The sequence below is a fragment of the Balaenoptera musculus genome, chromosome 3, assembly GCF_009873245.2.
Source record: "Balaenoptera musculus isolate JJ_BM4_2016_0621 chromosome 3, mBalMus1.pri.v3, whole genome shotgun sequence".
Lineage (NCBI taxonomy): Eukaryota > Metazoa > Chordata > Mammalia > Artiodactyla > Balaenopteridae > Balaenoptera > Balaenoptera musculus.
Window position 1 is genome coordinate 58,967,159 of NC_045787.1, and position 24,758 is coordinate 58,991,916.

At 45.3% G+C, this 24,758-nt stretch overlaps 1 protein-coding gene across 1 annotated transcript in view; it reads left to right on the forward strand.

Annotated features, from left to right (window-relative positions):
• Window positions 1-3,634: 3,634 nt before the first annotated feature.
• The window catches only part of IQGAP2 (IQ motif containing GTPase activating protein 2), a 291,241-nt gene continuing 270,117 nt past the window's right edge, over window positions 3,635-24,758 (forward strand). The window contains exon 1 of the mRNA XM_036849360.1: window positions 3,635-3,966. Within this exon, the coding sequence (XP_036705255.1) occupies window positions 3,921-3,966 (46 nt within the window). The 5' untranslated portion in view covers window positions 3,635-3,920. The remainder of the gene's footprint in view (window positions 3,967-24,758) is intronic.

The following is a 24,758-nucleotide window of genomic DNA, read 5'->3' on the forward strand; positions in this document are numbered from 1 at the left end:
TCATGCAACTTCTCTGTGCCTCTTTTTTTCCCGGGCCATAAAATGATGCATAGAGGCCACCAGTTCTACAGTTATCCTCTACCCTGACATTACTACCTGACTTTTGTTTTTGAGAACTGACACACTGACTGTTGCATTTATTTCTGTTCTGATTCTTTTTGGTTTTTTTTTAAGCTGATGTTGGACTGTAACGATTCCCTTTTTAGGTACAGAGGTCTCCTTTGCAATAAAATGCAGATCCCACTCCTGTTCAGCGTCACTCTTTTTCTGGGACAGGGTATGAGTTAGAAAATGTTAACAACCCAAAGTCTCCTAGGACTTTGAAAAAGGCTTTAATGATTTCTTTCCTTTCATTTCTTCATGCCTCACTTCTTCGGGTGATGCTTTGAAAGCACGTTGGTCACTATTGTGGTAAAAATGTTAAAATGATCAATAACATGATATTATTGGAAAATGACCAAATCATTTCAAAGGTGAATGGAATGGCGCATGCCAAGATCTTTACTCAAACATACTTTTAGAATCCTGTTTGATGCTCTTGATATGAATAATCTGTTATTGTTATAAAAACAAAATTGTGTTTTGTCAAACACCTCATTTCAACTAGTTAGGAGAGAGCTAGACCTCTGAAAACAATCATTTTTTAAATATTACTGCTTTAAAAATTGTTTTACCAGGTCTAGTAGTTTTCCAGTGTCATCTTTTGTTTTACATTAAACAAAAAACACTTCTTGCTTTATTAAAAAGACATTTTTCACTAGATGGTGTCAGTTTTTGTTTTAATATTCCTGCAAGCACAGTCCGATGGCAAAGTAAGCTGGCACATTGCCTTGTATTTATTTGAATCACCCTCCAATGTCAAACCCTAAGAGAAAAATAGCCCAGAATTCTGCAGACAAGTTTCTTTTCTGAGATTCTGCAAAGAAGTGATCTGTGAGATTGTAGTTACCCAGTGAATGCAGACTGAAATCCCAAAGATTCATTTCAGCACTTGCAAAATAAATCAGGAGCATTTGCTTTTACAATTTCTTCTTAGCGTTAAGTTCTCCAAAGAAACATTAGCCATGACAGCTTTAAAACCTCCCCAGAGCCTTCGGAGAAGAGCTGACCAGCTGGAACATGAACTTAGAACTATTCTCCTGCAGACCACCTATTTTTGCTTTAACCTTCACTTTCTACCATTAACAGATATTTACTCTATTTATTACATTTGGTGATATCTATATGTGTCGATGGCACCAACTTGTTTGTATTAAAACTCCTCTTTATCACACTGGCGTCAATCAACCTCACTGAAGCTCTCCTTACTTCCCTCTTCTGCTTCTGCCAGAGCCCCTTCCACCAGGTATCAGCACCTCCCAGCTGCCCCACTCAAATCCATCCTATAACCTGCTGCAAGAGTCCCCTTCCCTACACTCCCTTGCATCATGCAGCTCCGTACCCCAAACCTTTGAGCTCTCAAATGCTTCTGTGATAATATTCCGTCCTCTTTGCCCACATTCAGTGTCCTCCATGATCTGATACCAGCTTCAAATCTCCCACCCTCAGCCAAACTCATGCCCCACCCCATTGTCCCTTGTCCTTGCCTGTCCTCCAGGAGTAGACATCCTCCTTCCAACTCTTCTTCAAGGTCTGCCTCAAACCGTATGTTCAAACCCTATCACCTTCCTTGACCATTTCAGTTTACAGTGACTTTCCTAACACCTCTAAATACATGACTACGCACTTTTTTCTTTTTTTTTTGTCTACACCATGCACCACGTGGGATCTTAGTTCCCTCACCAGGGATCAAACCCTGGCCCCTGCAGTGGAAGCTCTGGAGTCCTAACCACTGGACCACTAGGGAATTCCCTAGACTACCCACTTATTTGGGTCCTAAATCATACACTCATACTGAAAATTGATATGTGTGAGCCTTAATTGTAGTACTTAATACGTGGAATCATCGAGGTGAAATGAACTTGAGATATCCGATTCAGCATGTCCGGAAACACAGGAAATTCCCCTTGAACATGTCCCTGTCTGGGTGAACACTGACTGACAGGGTGCTGTGCCTCAAAATGTGGCCATTTCACCTTTGAATTGCTCTTATAAAAAGAGGCATCTGCTTATTTATTTATTTTTGGCCGCATTGGGTCATTGTTGCTGCGTGCGGGCTTTCTCTAGTTGTGGCGAGCGGGGGCTGTTCTTTCCTTGCAGTGTGCGAGCTTCTCATTGCTGTGGCTTCTCCTGTTGCAGAGCATGGGCTCTAAGGTGCACGAGCTTTAGTAGTTGTGGCACGTGAGCTCAGTAGCTGTGGCTCGCGGGCTCTAGAGCGCAGGCTCAGTAGTTGTGGAGTATGGGCTTAGCTGCTCTGCGGCATGTGGGACCTTCCGGGACCAGAGCTCGAACCCGTGTGCCCTGCATTGGCAGGCGGATTCTTAACCACTGCGCCACCAGGGAAGCCCGAGACATCTGCTCTTTAAGGGAGAAAAGCCCCACTGAGCCCATTCCAACCAGGGGAGTGGGATAGAACCTCCTTGCTCTCCCATCGGAAGACACTTCCCTGAGTCCAGCTGAGATCCCTCGTGCTTATTTTCTAACATTACAGGGCAGCTTGTTAGAAATGCAGATTCATGAGCCCCAGTCCAGACCCAACTGAACTGGAAACTCTGAGGGTGGGGCCCCAGAATCTGAGTTTCAACAAGTTTGAGAAGGACTGCAGCTCCCACGTGAAATGGAAACCAGCTGGCCACCCTCTATCTTTGCAGACTTCAAAATGGTTAGTGTCACTATGCCGCCTTTTCTCCAACGAAATCATCTCTTGTAACTCCAGTTATTTTACTTAGCCAGCCAATTATTTTATTTAGCAACCCACACATTCCACATTTGACAAGCAGGTGAGGACACGGGTTTAGAAGAGTCCCCCATTCCTCCAGATCTTATCACTCTGAGGCACAAAGAGAAAAATAGCTCCAGGTGACAGCATGAAAACAAAACAAAACAAAACCCCCCCAAAATCTTTAAAAACTGCCACGTGTAGTTTAATTTCCTTAAAAGCTAAGCCGGAAAAGGTTTTTGTGGTGTGCGACCCCAGCTGGGCTGGGCGACAGTTCCGTACTTGGGGGAGGGGAGAGGGCCCAAGGCGATCCGAGGATGACTCGCAGTTGTGTTTTGAGTGGTTGCTCGGCGAGTGTTTATCTTGTCCCTCCAGCAAACACACACTCTCAGTTTCTGGTCATGAAAGGGGAACCCTGTATTTTGTAGACAAGGAGTCACAGAAGCAACGTTCGAGGGGAAAAAAGAAAAAAAAAAAAAAAAAGTCAAGGCGCAATCTCCCCAGAGGAAAAGGAACCGCGCTGTTTGTCCTTCTGTAACTGAGCAACACCCTGGGCGGCTAGGGCTGGCTGTGTCTTCTGCGGTTTTTCTTGCTCTTCTCCGCAGAGGTTCACTTCCACCCTCTAAACGCTCCACAAGTGAAAAAGCAGGCGGGGCGGCCGTGGGCCCCAGTGGCAGGGGATCCCGGCCCAGGGCCCATGCAGCCCCTTCCTCCAGCCGCGGGGCCGGCCAGGGGCGGGTCCAGGCGGCAGGGCGCTGCGCCCGGCGCGCGGTAGAGGTCGCTGCGCCGCGGCGCGCGCTCTCACCGCGGTGGATAACGGGGCCGGGCTGTAGGAGAAAGGAAACCTGCCTGGGAGGCGGCGGCGGCGGCCCGGAGCGAGCGAGGGAGGAGAGTTCACTTTTGCTCCGGTGTCAGCGCGCGGCGGCGGCAGCGGGCGCTGACGAGGGAGCACCGAGCGAGCGGGGCGCCCATCTCGGGGCGGCCAGGGGAGGGCCGCGAGAGGCCGGATACGAGCGCGCCGGCTGGGCGCGGAGCGGCGAGCCTGGCCAGCGAGGGGAGCCGCGGGGGGCGCGCCGCGTGCGGGCCCCCGGAACCGCGCAGGATGCCGCACGAGGAGCAGCCGTCCCTGCAGAGACCCCGCTACGGCTGTAAGTGTGCAGGGCGCGCGGGGTTCCGCCGGCCTTGGGGAGCTCTCTCCCTAAGGAAGGGTTGGAGAAACCGAGGGAGCCGGGTGCGCGCCGCGGAGGAACCGGAGGGCAGCGGCTGGGTGGCTGGCAAAGTTGGGAGCTGGAGTTGCAAAGGCTAGTGAGCGGCGTCCTCCCGCTCTCCCCACAAATTCCTAATCCCCAGCTGGCACCCCAATCGTCTACCCTGCACACCCCACCGTGGCGCGAGGCAGAGCTGGGTCTGCGCCCTGGGACACACCAAGTTGGGTGTTTAAGGGTATCAGGTGAGGAGCCCTCGGAGCTCCTGGACGCTGCCGGCTCGGGCCAGGGGGTGGCGTAAGGGACCCTTTTCTTCCAACTCAGAAGGGGAGGAAAGTTTGTTTGCTGTGGCTGCAGGTGGGCTCCGCAAGTAGTGTGCCCGCGCATTCTGCTAGTAGCAACGTCGGCTTTCCTGTAAGGGGTGGCGTCTCCTCCTACCCCGCTCCCTCGGGCTTCACCTGGGCCGCAAGAGCCAGTTTGGGCCCCACAGGTGCGAGTCCTTTCCTGCTGCAGCTGAAAGGGGCACCTCCCCAATCCCCCCCCGTGCGGCGCGCGGGAGGATTGCAGCTGGGACAGGACGCGGCTCTGGGCTCCCCGGGATCCGGTTGGAGCCGCGTGACTTGAATGAGATAGTGTCGATTACCCAGCCAGGGTCTACCCTCGGAAAGAGGTTGCTTTGGCGGATCTTGAGTGGATAGAGCCAGATTAGAACCAACCACGTGGCTTCATGTGCAGAGTTCAGAGTCTTTACCAAACATGTGTCAGGAAGTATTTCCTTTAAAACAAACAGAAAGTTGGCACGCTCTCTCAACGGGGTTGGCCTTGTCAGTGATCCCTGTGGCGGATCACAGGTTAATCTTTTGCCCAGGCTGGCCTTGGTGGCAAGGGTACCAGGTTTGGGTTAAGATGGTGAACGCTGCTGCATGTTTGTGGTTCTGGCTGGTTGTGAGGGCCACAGGCTTGCCTAATAAAGGGGAGTGGTCAACGCGCTCACCCTCCCTTTCCTCCCCGCCAGTCTTGGAATGGAGCAGCAGAGATGAGAAGTTAGTTTTCCCAGGTGACCTTTTCTGTGTCAGCCAGTGAGGAGGCTGCCTGAAGAGTCAGCTGCAGCCTCTGTACTCTAGGGAAATGCATTTAACACTTAACCCGGCCCTGCCCTTTGCAGCCTTAGTTTGCACTTTGCCTAACCACACAGAGGGCAGAGTTCCTTGCGGTGGGATGTGCTCATCCAGAGTGGTGTCAACCATCTTCAGATTGGTGAAAGTCCTTTATGTGTCAGGCTCCCAGAATGTATGGTAGCTTCACTGTGTCAAATTATAAGATGGCCACAATGTGTAGAAACTAGGCGAGTATGAATTTAAAAATGCGTTTTGATATCACATTCTAAACCATGATCTGTTTGGTGTGTGTCGTCCCTCACTAGTTCAGTGTGCTGGGCAAACTTGCAGTGCACGCGGTGCATTAATATGGCATTTCCATCTGTTTCCCTGCACGAGCGTCTGTGATGGCGCTTGGTTTTCATTGAATGCACCTGTAGTTTTAGAGCGCTCTTAGAAGCGGCAGTCCAGGAGATTCAGATCCCACAAGCATGAAGAGCATTGCACATCGGCACATAGCCACTTTTTTGGGAAATTCTCGTCCAACTTTTCTCACGAGTCTGGTGTAATAGGTGATGTGCCATCTGGTTGGAAGTTATTTTGTGAGATGTTACTGTAGAACAAAGATGAAATATTAGCTCACTAATGTAATTCTGCAGAGAAGATATGGAGAAAGGAAAAGGGTGAAGCTGCTATACTAATTTAGACGTGAGTAGGATATTATATTACAACCAGAGTATCTTTCTACAGTCAGAACTAAATTTAATTGAAACTTATGCGTAGGTATGATTTGCAAAATCATTTTTGTGCTGTTGTAACAAACTGTGATGTAGTTGCCAGAGGAGTTCTGAAAACACGTTGCCACCATGATCTGTCAAAAGTTTTGTTCCAGTTACTTGAGAGTTAAAAAGACCAGCGATAGCAAAGAGGGGCTTTGTGACTAAGATGATTTCACTCATCACTGATGATCCAGTCAGCATTTAAGTGGCTCCTGTGGGTCAGTAATCAATATGTCTGTGGCAGGAATTGTGGTTTTTTTACCCTCTGCAAAACTTCTTGCCTTTCATGAGAAACGTTGTAAATGGTAAGTGTTTCACTATTTGCTTCTCTTTAAAAGTGTAGCATAATAAGCCCAGCATGGGTGTGTTTATGTGTGTGTTGCAGGGGAAGGTTCTGGCTGATGCTCTGAGCTTTTGACTGATGCCCTGGTCTGCATGGTGAGATTTCTGAATCACCTGGTAACTGGTGTGTTTCGGCGGTCAACACAACTAAGCCTCTTATCCCTCTCCCAGTACTAGAAATTTAAGTTCTCAACTGTTAAACTCAGGTGTGTAAAACAGGATTGAATACATCTGTGTTTAGGGCAGCTTGGCTCTAACGGTCTATCAGTGCTTTCCTTTGAAAGCAGAGGGATGTATGCAGTGTTGCCCTGCAATGCTGTCTGTAAAAGACAAAAAGTCAAGTCCCTCCTACATGCACTAATGTTTTGGTTGAGCTTTTCAAAAGGTTCTTTCAGGTCACCAGCTAAAGTGTTACTTTAGTATGCTTTTAACTTTAATTACACATGCCCTTAGCCCAAATGACTTGTTTGGGAGAGTTTAAGCTTGTAATATCCAGTTTGTTGGAGAGTTTAGTGTTGTTTAAGGTGTTAGCAGAACCCTTTTTTTCCTCTAGGGAACCATTGGTTTGCTTTTGCCCCTCATCTTCCCATTCCATAAGCTTTTCAGCAGCTCATTTTATTTAAAAGGCTAGTATACAGGCAGACCTAATGCTTACCAAGTCTTCATTGTAATCAAAAGAGAAACAAAGGCCACTCAACTTCTGATCGGAGTCAGGTAAGTCCTACAGGTTAGGCACTTAAGCATGGGGTGTGGAATTTAAGTTGGTGAATTTACCAAGTGCTTGTGTGTTTCACGTGCTGTTGTTATCACCTGCTTATTATGACCTCTGAGAGGGCCAGGGCCAGGGGTTTTCCCGAAGCTGAAACCCCTGATACTGTCTCAAAACCACATAGCTAGCTGGTGACAGAGGGAGTTTGGAAGCCAGTGCTGTCAGACCCTGAAGCCTTTTCTCACTGGCTGTTGCCATTTGCCCCTCTTGACTCATCAAAGGGGGCTTTGCCCCTCCTTTCTCTCTGTTTCAGGTGTTTGTCCTGATTTTATCAAACTGCAGAAACCTGTAGCCATTTGGATAGTGTGCTCTTTTAAAAGAAGATGGGTGGTATTCTCTCGAGTTTATTTTGCTTTTTTACCCCTAAGGAAAAGTATCAAAGAATACATGGGCTTTTTATAGAGTACATCTAGGCTTCATTGGAACATTCTATGTGTATGTAGAAACATCCTGTCTCATTGTGAGGCACTGAAATGAAAGAAAGGCTTTTCCATAATATAGCTGCATGCTCCAATGATTCCAAATAGGGTAATTTGTAAAACACACTTTATTACATATACTGGCCATGCCTTAAAGTCTAGGGTTGATGAGAAATCAAGCAGAAGTTTGCAGTGGGTTGACTGACCAGTGAGCCGAGGCTTTTTCACTTTAGTGTTCCATTTCGTTTTTCTCCCTTGAAAGGCAGAATGGTGTCAGTGAAGTGGCAAAAGCTTTGGTGTTGAGTAGATCCGAGTTTAAATCCTGACTTGGCCATTAACTGCCTGAGTAGCCTTGGGGTTTTCTCTTATACCTTGAAGGATGGTGTTTTCCATTCCTGTGACAGTGGCTGGTGTGGTTCTTGGCACATAGTGCTAAACACATTGTAGTGACGTCAATCAGTTGAGCACCTAACATGTACAGCACATTGCGGATGAAGGAAAAATGACTGAGATGGTTACAGCTTTACAGCTTATAAGAGAATCTGGAAGATGAAGAGTAATGCCTATACTTTTACTAGTGTACTTCCAAGTTCTGTGGAAGTGAAGACACGAGAGTGACGGATTTGGGTGGGGAAATGGGAAGGCTTCATGAAGGTTGTGACCACGACCAGAGGGAAAACTGAAAGGCGTTCCCATGTATTTGTTGCGTGGGTATTTTGGTGGGGCTGACGCTTAGGAGGTGTGGATGGGTGCTGTGGAAGGGAGGTGTAGCCAGAGGGGAATTTATCATGGAATCCTTTATTTGTAGGCAACAAAAGGCAGAGCTGTCCTAAGAGTAGCTTAATCTAGTCTCTCACTGAAGTATCTCGCTCTTTGATAGGTCTTTTTTTTTTTTTTTAAACTTTTCATTACATTTTATTGGCAAGTGACCTGATGAAGTGGGAAGGGTGGGTGTGCTTGGAATGCATGGGGTTGGAAAGAGCAGGAGGGTGGGTGAGGTTTGGGGATGTGTGCGTCAGGGGGTGCCCTCTCTCTCGTTGCTCAGAGGCCCCTTCACCATGCTTCTAGGTTGGGGAATTATTTTTACTGCCAGTTTGGTCAGATAGTTCCACTTGGGATAGGCTAGAAGTAAATCATGATGATGCTTCTGGAACTGGTGGCATCCAACGAATACAAAGAGAGGTAGGTCTGGACCCTCACCGGAGCCTAACAGACTCCAGCCAGGGAGACAGACAGCTAACTTCAAACCATTTCAGAACGTAAATTCTCTGAAAATAGGTTTAAAAAAAAAAAAAAAAAAAGGTGTAGTTACAGCAGGGCAAGGATCTTGACAACGAAATTATCTAGGGGGTAGGGTTTCTTCTCCCTCTTTTTTTCCTCATACTCTCCATTACTTAATGGCAATTTTGACTAATCAAATTTCACTGCAGACTTAGGGCAGTCACAGGAGAACATCTCAGTTTGGTTGAAAGTGGCTAATGCCGAGTTTCCAGTTCATTAGCAGGCCCTCAGATCTGACTACACTCTCACTGGACTCTCCCTTAACTTTACAGTCATGGGTTGTGCATGGCCCTTCTTTCCCAGGTGCCCAGAGGCGCTGACAGCTGTTTCTCCAGTCAGTGCAGTGGCTTTCCTGGAGCAGTTCCTGGAGCAGCGAGGGCTGTAGAGCATCACCTGGGAACCTGTTGGAAAGGCGAATTCCCTGCCCCACCCAGACCTCCTGAGTCAGGGCGGCGGGGGGGGGGGGGGGGGGGGGGGGGGGGGGTGGGGGTGGTGTCCTACAAGGGCTTCTGATGCACTGCTCTAGTGCAAGGGTGAAAAAGCATTCCTAATACACAGATTACCCTCTCCACAGTGCTTGCAAGTTTTTGTCATGTAAGTTTGTAAAGCATCCAAATGCTTTATTTACAGTATGCCTTGTGTGTTTGATTTGAGCACACACATGCACGGCGTACAAACCCCGGCATTGATTTCTGTACAGGTTTGTGTTTATTTTATAGGATCTGTTTCGGTATGGCATTAAGGTTGCTTTTCCCCCTTCTGGGAAACAAATGTGATTTAGAAGATAAAGTGCCAAATCTCCACTAACTAGGGATTAAGTGACATCAACTCCCCAAGGATCTCTAGGGGGAGGTGGCGCTCTTTGGAGCCATTGGGAAGGCTGAGTGAGCTGGGGAACCTGTTTGTGGAATAAGGAAGGTCCCAATCCTGGCCATTCTGGACTTTAATCCTTGCAAGGCGGGGCCTGGACGGTAAGGGTTGAAAGTTGTCTCTTCCCTCCATTTTTTTTATCCAGGACAACTTAAAGTGTTCTTCATTCATTCACAGCTTTGAGAGCAGTTGAGTATGTTAGCAGAGATACTATTTGATAGGAATTAGTGCACCTAGGTCATGCCCACATTACAGAAAACTACTGACCTGTTTAGTTTTCTATTGATTAAAGATAGGAGGACATTCCTCTGATTTTTTTGCTTAGGATCCCCAAAGAGGACTTTTAATTGTTCTGCTTTTTCCATTACTCCTGAATCTCTAAAGAAAGATGTTTTTATATCATTTTTTGCACATTAAGGCAGATTAGTTCCTGATAATTTTGGCTCACTTCTCATTTTATTGCCAATATGAACTCAATCTTACATAATGTTAAGGCAGATCCTTAGTCATCTTCATATAAATGGACTTGATTTGCATGTGATTGAAGCAACAGATGTTTGAAATTCGTAAGTAATGCTTAGGTTCAGTACCTAGCTGGTAACCTGAAACCCTGGTACCTAGAAGACACTCAGTCAATATTTGCTGTTGTGACAGATTTTGCTTAAAGTGTCAGCACTGCACTGTTGGTCTGAATGAGGAACTTGTTTCTATTATCTGTTAAATTAGAGATAATCTCAAGAGTTTGACTGCCAGGCAAATATTTAATGTTGAGTTAAATTTGCTTTTACCCTCTGTGGAACCTGGGCAAGTTATTTTAATTTCTCTATGCCTCCGTTTCCTCCCCTCTAAAGTGCAGATGGGAAAGTGCATGCTCAGAGGGTTAAATGATTCAGTGCACATTCAGAATGTGTCTCCATAGTGCCTGCACTTGAGTGGTGGGGGAGGGGTGGCAGTAGTATTGCCCTCATCTCTGCTGCCCCTTGCCTGTCTCCCCACCTCCTTGCCCTCTTCTCACTTTAACAGAAAGCGGATTTAAAATCTTGGTCCCATACACGTTTTTTTGGTTTTTTTAAATTGAGATATAATTGACATAAACATCCCATGCTTTCTTGAACGTATATACTCAACGGGAAAATAGTTATCTGTATGGAAGTGGAGTCAGTCTATCAGTTTGGGTGGAGATGAAATTCTTGTTCATGTATACTTAAAAAAAAAAAAACTAACGTGTTCTTTTGCTGACTGTTAACAAATAAAGTTGGATGGTGGGTTGGATTTCTGCGCTGTATTGTTTTATCATCTTAAAAGTGGTTGCGGGATTGTCACGAGCATACCTGAGTGAGGAATTATTCTGCAGTTACTAAGCAACCTGTTGTCTCATTTCAGGGTTAAGTTGATCATAGCTGCTGCTGCTGGTTTGAAAGCCCAAGGGTTCATGACAGTATCGAGATAGGAAGGAGCTGCTTGAAATAAGTGTTAATCTTCATGCCTAATTCAGATTGTGGGGTTTGGCTTTGATGAGTGGGTCCTCCGACCTTCTGGTCAACCTAGTACTGTGGGGATTTAGAAGGGGGTTGAGCAAGAGGAGGAGGAAGTGTGCTGGGTTCATTTGACATCCCTCAGGCCTTACTGCCTCTAGAAAGATAGTGAAACTTTAGGTTCATGGGCCAGTGAAGCTCAACTTAGAGGAATAATTGGGATATTGGAGCCATTGGATGTAGAGAATCTTGGCTGCTTCTTGTGTCCCCACGTTCAGATTACTCATTCATTCTGCTCTTCCCCCTTTCTTCTACCAGGGTTTTGTTTTGTTTTGTTTTGTTTGTTCCAGCAAGTTTCATACAAATGTTTCCCATCGACCCTTCTACTCCTCATCTCCCCCAGAAGGGAGCATTGAGATCAACCAGACTTGGCTGGTTCCTGCCTGGGTCCCTGGGTATGTCGGTCACTTCCACATTCTTTGCCTCGGCCCTGGGCTGACCAGGCAGGCTTCCCAGGGTTGGGGTAAGAGGCCCGGCAAGATGTCAGTCACATCATCAGCCTCACGGAATATGAGTTCTCCGTTCACGCACCCCCTAAACTCTGCTCCCCCCATATCAAATCCAGAGCCTTGCTCGTATTGCACTCTTAGGAAGTTTTTCCGAGAAATGGTCATTACGTAGCTAACACAAATAGGCTCTCAGTTTCGTTCTGTTTCTACTAATGATTTTTATTTTCCAAAGGAAAAAATACTCATTTAAAAAGACTGAGGCCTTCTTTCTAGATTAAAATTATCCAGTGCTTAAAATTACCTGAAATCTATACCACACTGCCTCAAGCCTTGTCCATTTTTATTTCCTTTATGCTTTTTTTAGGCCTCTTACCCCTCCCTCCCTCAGTTTTTTTTTTTAAAGATTGAGTTGTAATATTTAAAGTCATAAAATTTAAAATATAAAATAAAATAAAGGGAATGTATAAAGATACAGTTATCTGTCCATGAGAACCAGGGACACATGAGTCCTTTCCTTGCTTTGGCACTGATTCTGGGGACAGTTTCAGAGCTTTCCTCCTGAGTTCTGCGATAGAATATATGCTGTTGTCAGTTTGAATTGGCCGACAGTTTGGAGGATTGTGCTTACGTATTATTCTTCAAAGTAGACTCTGGTTGTTAGCTTTGCACATTTGATTAGGTGAACTCTGAGAAAGAAATGGAACTTATAATGTGCTTCTATGTAGTAGTTTTGAAATCTCTGAAAATGTGTACCTTTGATCTGTTGAGTAGGACAGACAAAATCCAGCAACCAAACGGAAGATAGACTTAACCTATGTACTCATGAATATCTCTAGAAGGTTACGCAAACATCTTTTTAGAGGTTACCTTTGGGGAGAGAGACTGAGGGCAAGGGTGAGAATATTATTTGAATTGTTTTTACCACGTATTACCTTTCAAAAAATAAAGCAAATGTGTTTTGAAAAATATTATAATACATTGGGACTTCCCTGGTGGTGCAGTGGTTAAGAATCCGCCTGCCAATGCAGGGGACACGGGTTCGAGCCCTGGTCTGGGAAGATCCCACATGCCGCGGAGCAGCTAAGCCCATGCGCCACAACTACTGAGCCTGCGCTCTAGAGCCTGCGAGCCACAGCTACCGAGCACGTGTGCCACAACTACTGAGCCCACTTGCCACAACTACTGAAGCCCATGCGCCTAGAGCCCGTGCTCTGCAACAAATGAAGCCACCCCAACGAGAAGCCCGTGCACCACAATGAAGAGTAGCCCCCCGCTCACCTCAACTAGAGAAAGCCCACGTGCAGCAACAAAGACCCAACGCAGCTAAAAATAAATAAATAAACAATAAAAATAAATTTATTTAAAAAAAATTGTACTACATTGATGACTTTGAGAGTAACATGGATAAAATAGAACAGGAATAAAATCCATGAGGGTCACAACTGTGTCTTTTGGTCACTGCTGTATCCCCAGTGTCTGGCATATAAGTCATTCAACATGTCAGCAGTAGTTCTTTCTAGGTAATGAGATAATGGGTGAACTTAAAAAAAAGGTGTTTTCTTCTCCAAATTTTCTACTATAAAAATGTTTTTGTTTTTGTTTTGTTTTTTCAGAAAAAGAAAAAAGACACTTTTTTAATTTTATGTGCATAATACATTCTTTAGTTATTTTTTTTAAACATCTTTATTGGAGTATAATTGCTTTACAGTGGTGTGTTTCTGCTGTATAACAAAGTGAATCAGCTATACATATACACATATCCCCATATCTCCTCCCTTTTGCGTCTCCCTCCCACCCTCCCTATCCCACCCCTCTAGGTGGTCACAAAGCACCTAGCTGATCTCCCTGTGCTATTCGGCTGCTTGCCACTAGCTATCTGTTTTACATTTGGTAGTGTATATATGTCCATGCCACTCTCTCCCTTCGTCCCAGCTTACCCTTCCCCCTCCCCGTATCCTCAAGTCCCTTCTCTAGTAGGTCTGTGTCTTTATTCCCGTCTAGCCCCTAGGTTCTTCAGAACTTTTTTTTTATATTCCATATATGTGTGTTAGCATACGGTATTTGTTTTTCTCTTTCTGACTTACTTCACTCTGTATGACAGACTCTAGGTCCATCCACCTCACTACAAATAACTCAATTTCGTTTCTTTTTATGGCTGAGTAATATTCCATTGTATATATGTGCCACATCTTCTTTATCCATTCATCTGTTGATGGACACTTAGGTTGCTTCCATGTCCTGGCTATTGTAAACAGAGCTGCAATGAACATTTTGGTACATGACTGTTTTTGAATTATGGTTTTCTCAGAGTGTATGCCCAGTAGTGGGATTGCTGGGTCGTATGGTAGTTCTATGGAGGGACCTCCATACTGTTCTCCATAGTGGCTGTATCAATTTACCTTCCCACCAACAATGCAAGAGGGTTCCCTTTTCTCCACACTCTCTCCAGCATTTACTGTTTCTAGATTTTTTGATGATGGCCATTCTGACCAGTGTGAGATGATATCTCATTGTAGTTTTGATTTGCATTTCTCTAATGATTAATGATGTTGAGCATTCTTTCATGTGTTTGTTGGCAATCTGTATATCTTTGGAGAAATGTCTATTTAGGTCTTCTGCCCATTTTTGGATTGGGTTGTTTGTTTTTTTGATACTGAGCTGCCTGAGCTGCTTGTAAATTTTGGAGATTAATCCTTTGTCAGTTGCTTCAAAAATGTTTTTATACTTAGAAAAATTAGAACAGTTACCCTTTGCTACTCGAGATACAAAGTTATTGTTAGCTATGAACTTTGCCTTGAAAAAATTAGAGTCTGAAAAACAGGTCTGTTATTATGGGAAGGATTCAGTGGAGATCTAATTTTCTAAGGTGTCTGTGTGTATGTGTGTGTGTGTGCGTACATGTGCACATGCTTATGTGAGAGACAGAGATTGAAAGGCTAAAGTGTTGAGAGGTCCATGATGCTCTAGTTGTTAAGCTGTTGTAGTTGGGATCGAGATGATGAGAGGTTGATGAAAACCATAAGGATAAGCAAGGTGAAGTAGGGAGCGGTGATAGGCAAAAATCCCAGGTGGGCAGTAGCTAATCAAAGTTTTTAAAATTTGTGAAGGGAAGATGTGTGGGAAGCCGACTTGTATAAGGCAGTGAATGAAGAAATAGTGTTCACAGTGAAATAAAGGTGGTTGACATAAAAGGGGATTTTTTTCCTGACTCAGGAGAACTCTCAAGAGCCTCACCAAGGTAGACCACTCATTATTTTTTTATTCAACAAGAGGTGCTGGATGCTTTGTGTATGATGGAAGTTACCCGGGGCTTGCAGACTAAATGCCTTCGGGTAAAGTGTGAGCAGAGCCTTATATAAAATGGATAAGAAGCTTCGGAGTGTCCCTCAGCTGGAGATGGCATTTGCTACCTTCACCACTCAAATTGGGAGGAAAACATTTGTGAACAGTGCACAGACAGAGCAAGGTGAGTCTTCCCCTTGGAAGCTGCCATCGTCCCCTGCATTATGTTGTAAAACTGAGGTAGCTGGAATGGAAGTATTGTCACCCTGGAGGGATGAGAGTCATGGGGCACTGTGATGGCAAGGGCGGTGTCTAGCATCTGAGGGCTTAGGTGGAGGTGCCACTTATTGTATGGCATGGGGTATGGCTTCTCTGAGCTTCCGTCTACACATCTGAGAAGTGGGTTTATGTTTACCTTAAAAGGGGTGTGAGGTATGGGAGATTGCTCTGAAAACTGTCCAAGTGTTATATATGGGTGGTGTGGGGTAATTTAGCTGCTTACGTGAATACCTCTTTCAGGTAGTCTTATTAGTGTTGAAAAGGGCTCATCACTCCATTGCCTACCTCAAAGGCAGTGCCACTTCAGTTTTATGACATAGGCTGTTTTTGGACCCATGTTTGAAATGAGGCTTTTTTTGTTCCTCCCTTCCTTCTCCAGTTTGAAAAGCAAAATTTTCGCTTTGGGTCGCAATATGTTTGGGATATAAATTTTCTAAATCCTAGTGTATAATCTTTGGCCAGATTCTTCCTTATCTATCTGAACATTTGTCTTACTAGGCAGTGTAAATAATGAAAACATAAGGGAATAGTAGTTGCCTCAAAGTTGAAAAGACATTTCAAGAGTGTCTTTGAGACCTCTGCTATAGGAGAATGTTTCTTAAAGGGAAACTATTTTATGAGACACGGGAAATCTACAATGGCGGGGTGGGGGGGTGGGGTGGGGTGGGGGTGGGGATAAAGCTTGGGAGCCACTTGTTTCCTAGTCTGTTGATAGAGCTCATTTCTTTACAAAGTTGAAATGTTGTGGCTTATTTTTAAGAAAAGTAAGGGAAGGGTGGAAGGTAGGGCAGCTGGGATCATTTGAGACTGAAGAAATTTCCCAGGGCCGCTGGGTATCAACAGTGGGCCACCTTCTTAGGTTAATTGCACATCTTTGAGTATTATACACGCCGTAATATCACATCTCGGTTTAGAGCTCTTTTAATTCCTAGTTGTCAACCTGACTGCCCATTATAATCTCCAGGGGAGCTTCACAAAGAAAACACTGATTCCCTGGATCCCAGCCCCCAGATGTTCTGTTTATTTGTTTTGGGGTAGAGCTCTGGCATAAACATTTTTATTTTGTTTTATTTTGATTTTTTTTTTTACTTAAAAAATTTTTGAGCCCTCAAAACCACAGAGAACGATAGTTTGAATGTCCATGCCTTTCACTTAGCTTCACCAGCTGTTAACATCCTGCTGCACCGTTGCATCTGCAGAGACTCTGACAGCTTAGCCCTAAATACTTCACGCATCTCGCAGGCCAACAACAAGGATATTCTCCTCCACAACCCCATCTTCTGAACCACTGGTACCATGCGTTCAAGTCTACCATCCACTTTTAAATTCTACACTAAGATTTTCCTCAACTGTACTTTATAGCCATTATTTTGGAACCAGCGTCCAGTCAAGTTTCTCACATTGCCTTTGGCTGTTATGCCCCACTCAGTCTTGCCCAGGCTGGAACAGTGCTTCCTCTCCCTTTTAATTCAATGACATTGAATCCCCTAAGAAGCCCAGGTGCATTTCCTGGCATGAAAGCCTCATGAGTGACGATGTTTCCTCCCAGTGCATCACATCAGAAGTCCACCATGTCCAACGTGTTACTACCGGTGATGAATAGATATTTTAAAAAATCTCCATAGGAGATTCCAGTGTGCAGCCAAGGTTTGAAATTCATTGAATTAATTAAAACCCCTTTCTCTGTGTGTACATGTGTTGGTCGTAAAGTACAGAACATAAAGTTGACCATTTTAACCATTTTTAAGTGTAAGTACAGTAGTGTTAAGTGCGTTCACATTTTTGTGCAACCATCACCACCATCCACCTCCAGAACCTTTTCATCTTCTCACACTGACACTGTATCCATTCAACAATAACTCCCCATTCCCCCCTCCTCCCATTGCCTGCAACCCACCCTTCTTTGTCTTTCTCTGATTTTCACTACCCTAGATACATCATATGAGTGGAGTCATACAGTATTTGTCCTTTTGTGACTGGCTTGTTTCACTTAGCTCAGTGTCCTCAAGATTCATCCAAGTTGTACCATATATTAGAATTTCCTTCCATTTTAAGGCTGAATACTATTCTGTTGTACATACATACCATACTTTGTTTATTCGTCTGTTGATGGACAGCCTGGGTAGTTTCCCTTTTGGCTCTTGCAAATAATACTGCTATGAACATAGGTGTACAAGTATATACCTATGAACAAAAGTTTACTTCTTTTGCATGTATACCCAGAAATGGGATTGCTCGATTGTATGGTAATTCTATGTTTAATTTGGAGGGAATTGCCCCACATCCTTCCCTTTTCAATTAAGTGAATTGAAGCCTCAGAAGGGTAAAATATCTTTGAGTTCAAGGGAGAACTCAGAATGCAGGCCTCTGGCCTCCTGTTCAGATTACCACCCCAAGGGCATGTGTGGATCCATCTCTTCTTCATAGCGGATAAAGACCAATGTCTAGATGTGGCAAGATTTACTTCTTTGCAACCCCAGGTGGGATGCAGGACAAGGGTTAGCATGTAGCATTTCATTTACATTATGCATAACCTTTAAGAGAGTTTAGCTTTTGGTTGATAATTTAAATAGTATTACTCCATAGACAAGAGGTTGCCTTTGGACTCTGTAAGTAGTGCAAAGGGAGGTAACTGGTTGCCTCTCTGGGGTGTATAGGATTTGTTTTTTATATATAAATTTATTTATTTTATTTATTTACTTTTGGCTGCATTGGGTCTTCGTTGCTGTGCGCAGGCTTTCTCTAGTTGTGGCGAGCCGGGTCTACTCTTTGTTGTGGTGCGCGGGCTTCTCATTGCGGTGGCTTCTCTTGTTGCGGAGCACGGGCTCTAGGCACACAGGCTTCAGTAGTTGTGGCGCATGGGCTCAGCAGTTGTGGCTCGCGGGCTCTAGAGCGCAGGCTCAGTAGTTGTGGCACACGGGCTTAGTTGCTCCGTGGCATGTGGGATCTTCCTGGACCAGGGCTCAAACCCTTGTCCCCTGCATTGACAGGCAGATTCTTAACCACTGCACCACCAGGGAAATCCCAGGTGTATAGGATTTTTATTAATTTTTTTTTTTTTTTTGGCTGTGTTGTGTCTTCGTTTCTGTGCGAGGGCTTCCTCCAGCTGCGGCAAGCGGGGGCCACTCTTCATCGCGGCGCGCGGGCCTCTCACCATCGCGGCCTCTCTTGTTGCGGAGCACAGGCTCCAGACAGGCAGGCTCAGCAGCCGTGGCCCACGGGCCCAGCCGCTCCGCGGCATGCGGGATCCTCCCAGACCAGGGCTCGAACCCGCGTCCCCTGCACTAGCAGGCAGACTCTCAACCACTGCGCCACCAGGGAAGCCCCTAGGATTTTTAAAATAGAGTATTGTTTTCATTTGTTAAGCTGGCTCCTCCAAATACAGATAACCCTTAAAATCATGTGTTTGAACTGCTCAGGTCCACTTGTATGTTTTTCAATAGTAAATATTACAGTACTACATTATCCTCGGTTGGTTGAATCCATGGATACAGAGGGACCGCCTGTAAGTTACATATGGATTTTTGACTGCAGAGGGTCGATGCCTCTGACCCCCATGTTCAAGGATCAACTGTATTAGCTGTGTGACCTGGGGCAGAATCATAACTTCCCTGATTCATGCTGTTCAACTGTAAAATGGGGATGATAATAATAGTTAGAACTGAATGAATTAATCTACATAAAAATGCTGTGTCTAGTACCGAGAAGTCACCGAGTGCAAGCTGTTAATATATCTCTCATCAATTTCAATGATGCTAGTTAGATAATTCCAATCATCCTTGGAAGTATTATTCGGAATGCTGATATTTTTTAAATGAGTTATTGAGTTGTACGAGACTTGGTGTCTCCATTTGGCTGTCTTGTGGCTGGCAGACAGAGGCTTCTAACATGGTGACTTTTACCCAGAGCAAAAGGTGGCAGGACCCTGTGAGAGCAAGGGCTCTAAAACAGCTGTGGACTGAAAGTAAGGGGAAGCCATTTCCTAAGGGTGAGTGTTGGTCATTTTTATACACTGCTGGGGCCATGGAGTCCAGAGTAAGAAAGTGTGTTTGGAGGATTCTGGCTTCATTGTCCCTGGCTTAGGTGGAGCCAGGACTAGACGGCCTGCTGTTTTGGAAGGCTGGTCATCCTTCGGCTCCCTGGTTGGAAATGAGCTGAGCATTACAAGATCAGCAGTCTAGTTCCATGTCACCCGGTTGTTCTCTCTTAATGATTAGTTTGGAATGCGTGCTGAGTATCACTTGTGGAGTTCCTAGGATTATTTAACAAGAGGGTTAGGCTCTGCAGAATAGCCTGGAAGTATTGAAACTGGGACAATCCTATTTCACTGGAAGATCCTGATCTTAACCCTGGTCTCTGGTTGCTGTGCACTGCCCTGGGAGAGACACCCCATGGTTTTTCGTGCCTGCTATGAGGGGACAAGACCACGAGAGGTGGGCATTGTGTACACAATTCTAAGAAGAAGGGACTGGTTTCTACCTTTTTCTGCCAGTTTAACCTCTGATGATGCTGATAATAACAAATATATAGTGCTTATAGGTGCCAGGCGTGGCTCTGAGCACTTTATATGAATCACCCAGTTTAACCCTTATGACAACTTTCTGAGGTTGGTAATATTATCCCCATTTTATAGGTGGGAAAACTGAGGTACAGAGAGGTTAAGTAACTGCCCAAGGGCCCACAGCTAGTAAGTGGCAGCGTTAGGATTTGAACCCGGGCAGTGTGACTACAGACATTGTGCCTGCTGTACCTGTTGGATACAAGTTAAAAAGTCAGTTTTGTGTACTTGGTACTGTGTCTTCTGGGTAAAGCATTTTAGCCATTGCACTAGTTTCCTTTTGTAACAAATTAACATGAACTGTGTGGCTTAATATAAGAGACATTTATTCTCTCACATTCTCTAGGCCAGAAGTCCAAAATCAAGGTGTTGGCTGGGCTGCACTCTCTCTGAAGGCTCTGCTGGGAGGTCCTTCCCTGCCTCTTCCTAGCTTATGCTTGTTGCCGGTAGTCCTTAGCGTTCCTTGGCTTTTAGGTGTATCAGTCCAATATCTGCCTCCACGGTCACATGGTGTTATCCCTGGGTGTTTTTTCTTCTTATAAGTCATTGGGTTCGGGGACACCCTAATCTATTGTGACTTCATTTTAATTTATTGCATCTGCAAAGACCCCATTTCCAAATAAGTTCACATTGTGAGATTCCGGGCAGACATGAATTTGGGGGGGATACTGTGCAATGCAGTAGAGCCATTAAATTTGGGCAAAGGAAGAATTTCAGACATGTGAATTTTTTAGCACAGTGACTTTAGCTAGTCATGAACAGTGATGTGTAGGGAATTCCCTGGCGGTCTAATGGTTAGGATTCACTGCTGTGGTCCCAGGTTCAATCCCTGGTCAGGGAACTAAGATCCTACAAGCATGGCATGGCCAAAACAAAACAAAGCAAACAGAAAAGTAAACAAACAAAAAAACAGTGATGCGTATGGCTAGGGAGAGGCAGTGAGTTAGTGGGGTTGGCTAGTGCCTGCTGTCAAGTCCATGCTTGGTCATCACCAAACCTGAGATATCGGCACGAAAACAGATGAAAGAAGGAAAAGTGTAGAAGCAGCGGATATCAAAGAAAGGATTTGGAAGCATCAGAAGGCGGTGGTGCCTGGATGGGCACTACCTAGTCAGAGGAAGACAGCAGTAATCACAGCACTGTTGAGGAGCAAGCACCACATAATGATAGTTTAAATCCTCTCTCAGTGACTTAAAATCTATTCAGCGCATTCTGAATAAGAGAACTGGGCAGTGTGTGGTTCTTCTTAGAGATGTTTCTGTCAAGTTCACTTTGCGGTACATGCAGGTTTAGCCAACAGTTAAGCAGAAAATAGGCTCGTTTAGAAGTCCTTTGATCAGGCTGGATGGCTGAAACATACATTGTTTCCAACATAATTTTTATGGCAACAGGACTTTCTGCCATAAATCCATAACAAGTTTACAAATATGCACTTTCTGTTTTTTGCTCTGACTGATAAAAGGTCAGAAGTACAAATTTGGAGCTTATCTGTAGACTTCTTGAAGGGCTTACCCATTGTTTTTGGTGTGTTTATATCCCTCTGCCTTCATCATTCTTGTCTGGTTTTATGTTTCCTTTACCTAATTTCATTTCTTTGTATTTATACATTCTCCCCCTGCCCCCCACATATCTTTGTTAACCTGCTCAAATACTCTTAGGAAGAAAGTGAGATGTAAGTGAAGTGTTCAATTGACAAATGAGCCCCTCGGGCTGGTCTCTGCTCTCAGAGAGCTGACCTTCTGATGGGCGAGATGTCACAGTGTCTCAGAGCCCTGGTTCTGTCACTTACTACCATACAGCTCTGGTTTCCTCTCCTGCAGAATGAAGGGATGAAGTAGTGGTACCTATCTGATGGCATCGTGAGAACGAAATGGGATGCAAATGTAAAGCACTTAGCACGGTGCCTGGCATGTAGAGAGTGCTCAGTGGGTGGAGAAAGGAGCATTCCAGAAGAGGAGATAGTGTGAACTGAAGCCCGGGATTGATATGCCTCAATCCCATGCTTGCAGGACTGATTAGAGGGAAGGAGAGCAGAGCGGATGGAGTGTCTTGACAGCCATGAAGGCAAGGATTCTTAGACACTGAAGAGGCACCGACAGTTGGACCGTTTTTGCTTCTTCCTCCTGGGCATTCCTTCTCATCTGCAGTGACTCCAAGCCCGTGCCTGCCTTGCTGTTTCTTCCCCTGTATTTGATCCATCTGGAGCTTGTACTAGCTCAGGGCAAGCCTCTTGACTGATTCCAGCAGAATGCAAGGAGGGGTTTGAAACTCATAACCCTGGTGACCAAGACTATTTTGAGAGATGGATCCTTCATTAAAATTTTATTGCTTCAGTTTCCTTTTTCTTCTCCATCCTCTTTATTTACTACCTTCTGTTACAATAAACTTTTGAAGTCTGAATAGCAGACAGCTGTTAATGTTGCCATTGGAGAACCACAGAAAACTTAAACTAGTTTTGAATGATGTGGAGAAGTGCTTATAAAATAAAGTGATAAAGCAGGATACACTGTGGTGAATTTAGAACTTAACTCCTATGGGGGAAAGGATTGGAAGGAGATACATCACATTGTTAACAGTTGTTTTAAGTAGAACTGTGTTTCCTACTCTGTAGTTTTCATTTCTCTTAGAGAGACCTGTAATCATTAAAAATGGGGGGGACCCCACCCACGTTAGTTTTCATATTACTGCTTCTGTTTGTGAGATAAGAAGTTCTTCCCCATCTGGACTTCGCTGACTTGGGATAATATCGTCTGGTGTAGAAACTGTTGATGTGATGAAATGAATTGCCAGTGAATCAGCTTGCTGGCCTGGCTTTTCTGCTCTCTTTTTCCCAAGCCTATGGGCTTCATCCAACCATTTAGACCTTGTGGGTTAGTGTTTGTGTGCCACATGGAAGTAGGACTTTTTCGCGTGTGCTGGTGTCAGGAGTTGGAGGATGGAATGAATTTGAATTGGAAATTGTTGTGTAACTCGCTTCATGGGTCAGATTGAGAGCAGGTTTTCCCATGGTCCGTGCCAATAACCTCACTGTTGAGACCCTCGAGTCACAAGATGAGAGCGTGTGTGCCCAGTTCTGGGTTTCCCTTCATCGGCGTCCAGTCATTTCAGTGGGCAGAATTTCGGTCAGCTGGCGCATCACCAGCAAGGGCCAAATTAGGCATAATTACACATGAGCTTAACTTTCAGGTCTGTGGCTTACTGTGCTCTGCAGAAGCATGCCAGGCCTGGAGCTTTGTTCTCCCTGGGAATAGCATGCCCAGAAGAAAGGTTACAGTATAATTCATCATCCAAACCTAGATACCTTTATGGGAGAAGAGGAATTCTAGTAATTATGCCAAGGCAACCATGTCAGCTGGGCCATTTCTGGGCACACAGGGACGTATGGTCCCCTGCCCAGTAGGATGGCTCTTTCTCTGTTCTGTGAAATGATCGTCACTTTCCTAGACAGAGTCTTCACAGCAACCTTTGGAGGAGAGGGGAAGCCAAAACTGTTGGAGAGGATGCTGGGGCATTCTAGAAAAGGGGAAGCAGGGTGCCTTTTCAGGAAAGTTGAGCTAAAAATAGAGCCCTGCCATTCAGGGCTTGGGTGCTTCAAATGCTGGGGTCCATGCCATTGTTTCTTTTCTTTGCATTCCTTGTGAGTCCCGGCTCCTTTTCCTCCGTGTTATAAAGGAACCAGTCTGTGTGCTGACTCGTCTGGGATGCAGCCCCTTTAATACACAGAGGAGCTGGGCCAGAAGATCACTAAGCCCCTTCCCGCTCTCACAGCCTGTGATTTTATAATAGGTGGTCTCAGGCCTGCGCTGCATGGGTAATGAGCAGGCGACAGGCACAGGGCCCGGCTCCTCGTCCCTGGCTGTCACCCACTCAGGCCAGCTCCTGTCGGAGGCAAGGGTGGAAAACCATTGAGTGAGGGGAGTACAGGCCTTTGACTGGAGAGTGGGTTTCTTGGTGGGGTGAACAGTAGGTGATGGGGGCACTGAGAGGGAAGAGGAAACGACACTGTAGATAATTCGATAGGTCAGGGTTTCTCAGCCTCAGTACTTCCAACATTTTTGACTGGATAATTCTTGGTTGTAGGAAGCTGTTCTGTGCATTGTAGGATGTTTAGTGGCATCTCCAACACACTATATGCCAGGAGTGTTCCCAGTCACTTGTGACAGCCCCAAATGTCTCCAGACATTGCCAGATGTCCCCCGTTGAGAATCATTACCATAGGTAAAGAAACAGAACTGTTTTATGGATGTTTCTTTTTGCGTTGCTGTGTTTTGTTCTGGCCAAGCTCCAACTTAAGCTTTTGTAATACCATTTACTGGCCCAATTAGTGTTTGTGATGATAGGTAGTGATTTAAATGAAATAGCCTCACTTTCATGCTCCCAGATTTGGCTCTGAAATAAAGTGAGCTGAGCTCTCCCCCCCACCCCTTTCACGAGTTCATGAATAATGAGGTCTTTCTGCTGGAAATGGGATTATGCTTTTTTCCCACCATTTAAGACAATTTTTTTCCAAAATTTCTACCATGACTAGTGTAACAGGTCTTTATACTGACAGAAACATTATGTTTTAAATGAGGGTTCTCTAGCTCAGCACTTCTCACACTTTCCTGTGCATATGCATCATCTGAGGATGGAGTAAACTGGGGATTCAGGCGGGCCGGGCTGGGCCTGAGATTCTGCGGTCTGACAAGCTCCCAGGTGATGCCCTCATGGCTGGTCTGCAGACCACACTTTGAGTAGTGAGGCTCTAATAAGCACCAACTCTTGACAGTTAAAGAATTGGCAGATAGGTCCAGGAAGATGACAGAACACTCTGAGCGGGGGCAGCCTAAGGCTCTTGGCAATCTATTGTCGAGGGGCTGCCCACAGACCTTTCTGTGCAAGAGATGGGATTGCCTGAGCCCATCTGTAGCTTTACAGCCTATCAGCCAGCAGGAGGACCAAGGCTTGCAGCCTCTTACCTGATGCTGTAAGAAGCAATTTAACAGGACAGCCCAAGACAGATGGTTGCACCCCCTGAATCCGCGCTGGAGGGGCAAACCAGATCCAGAAAGGCAGCAGGTGGGGCTGCGGTAGAC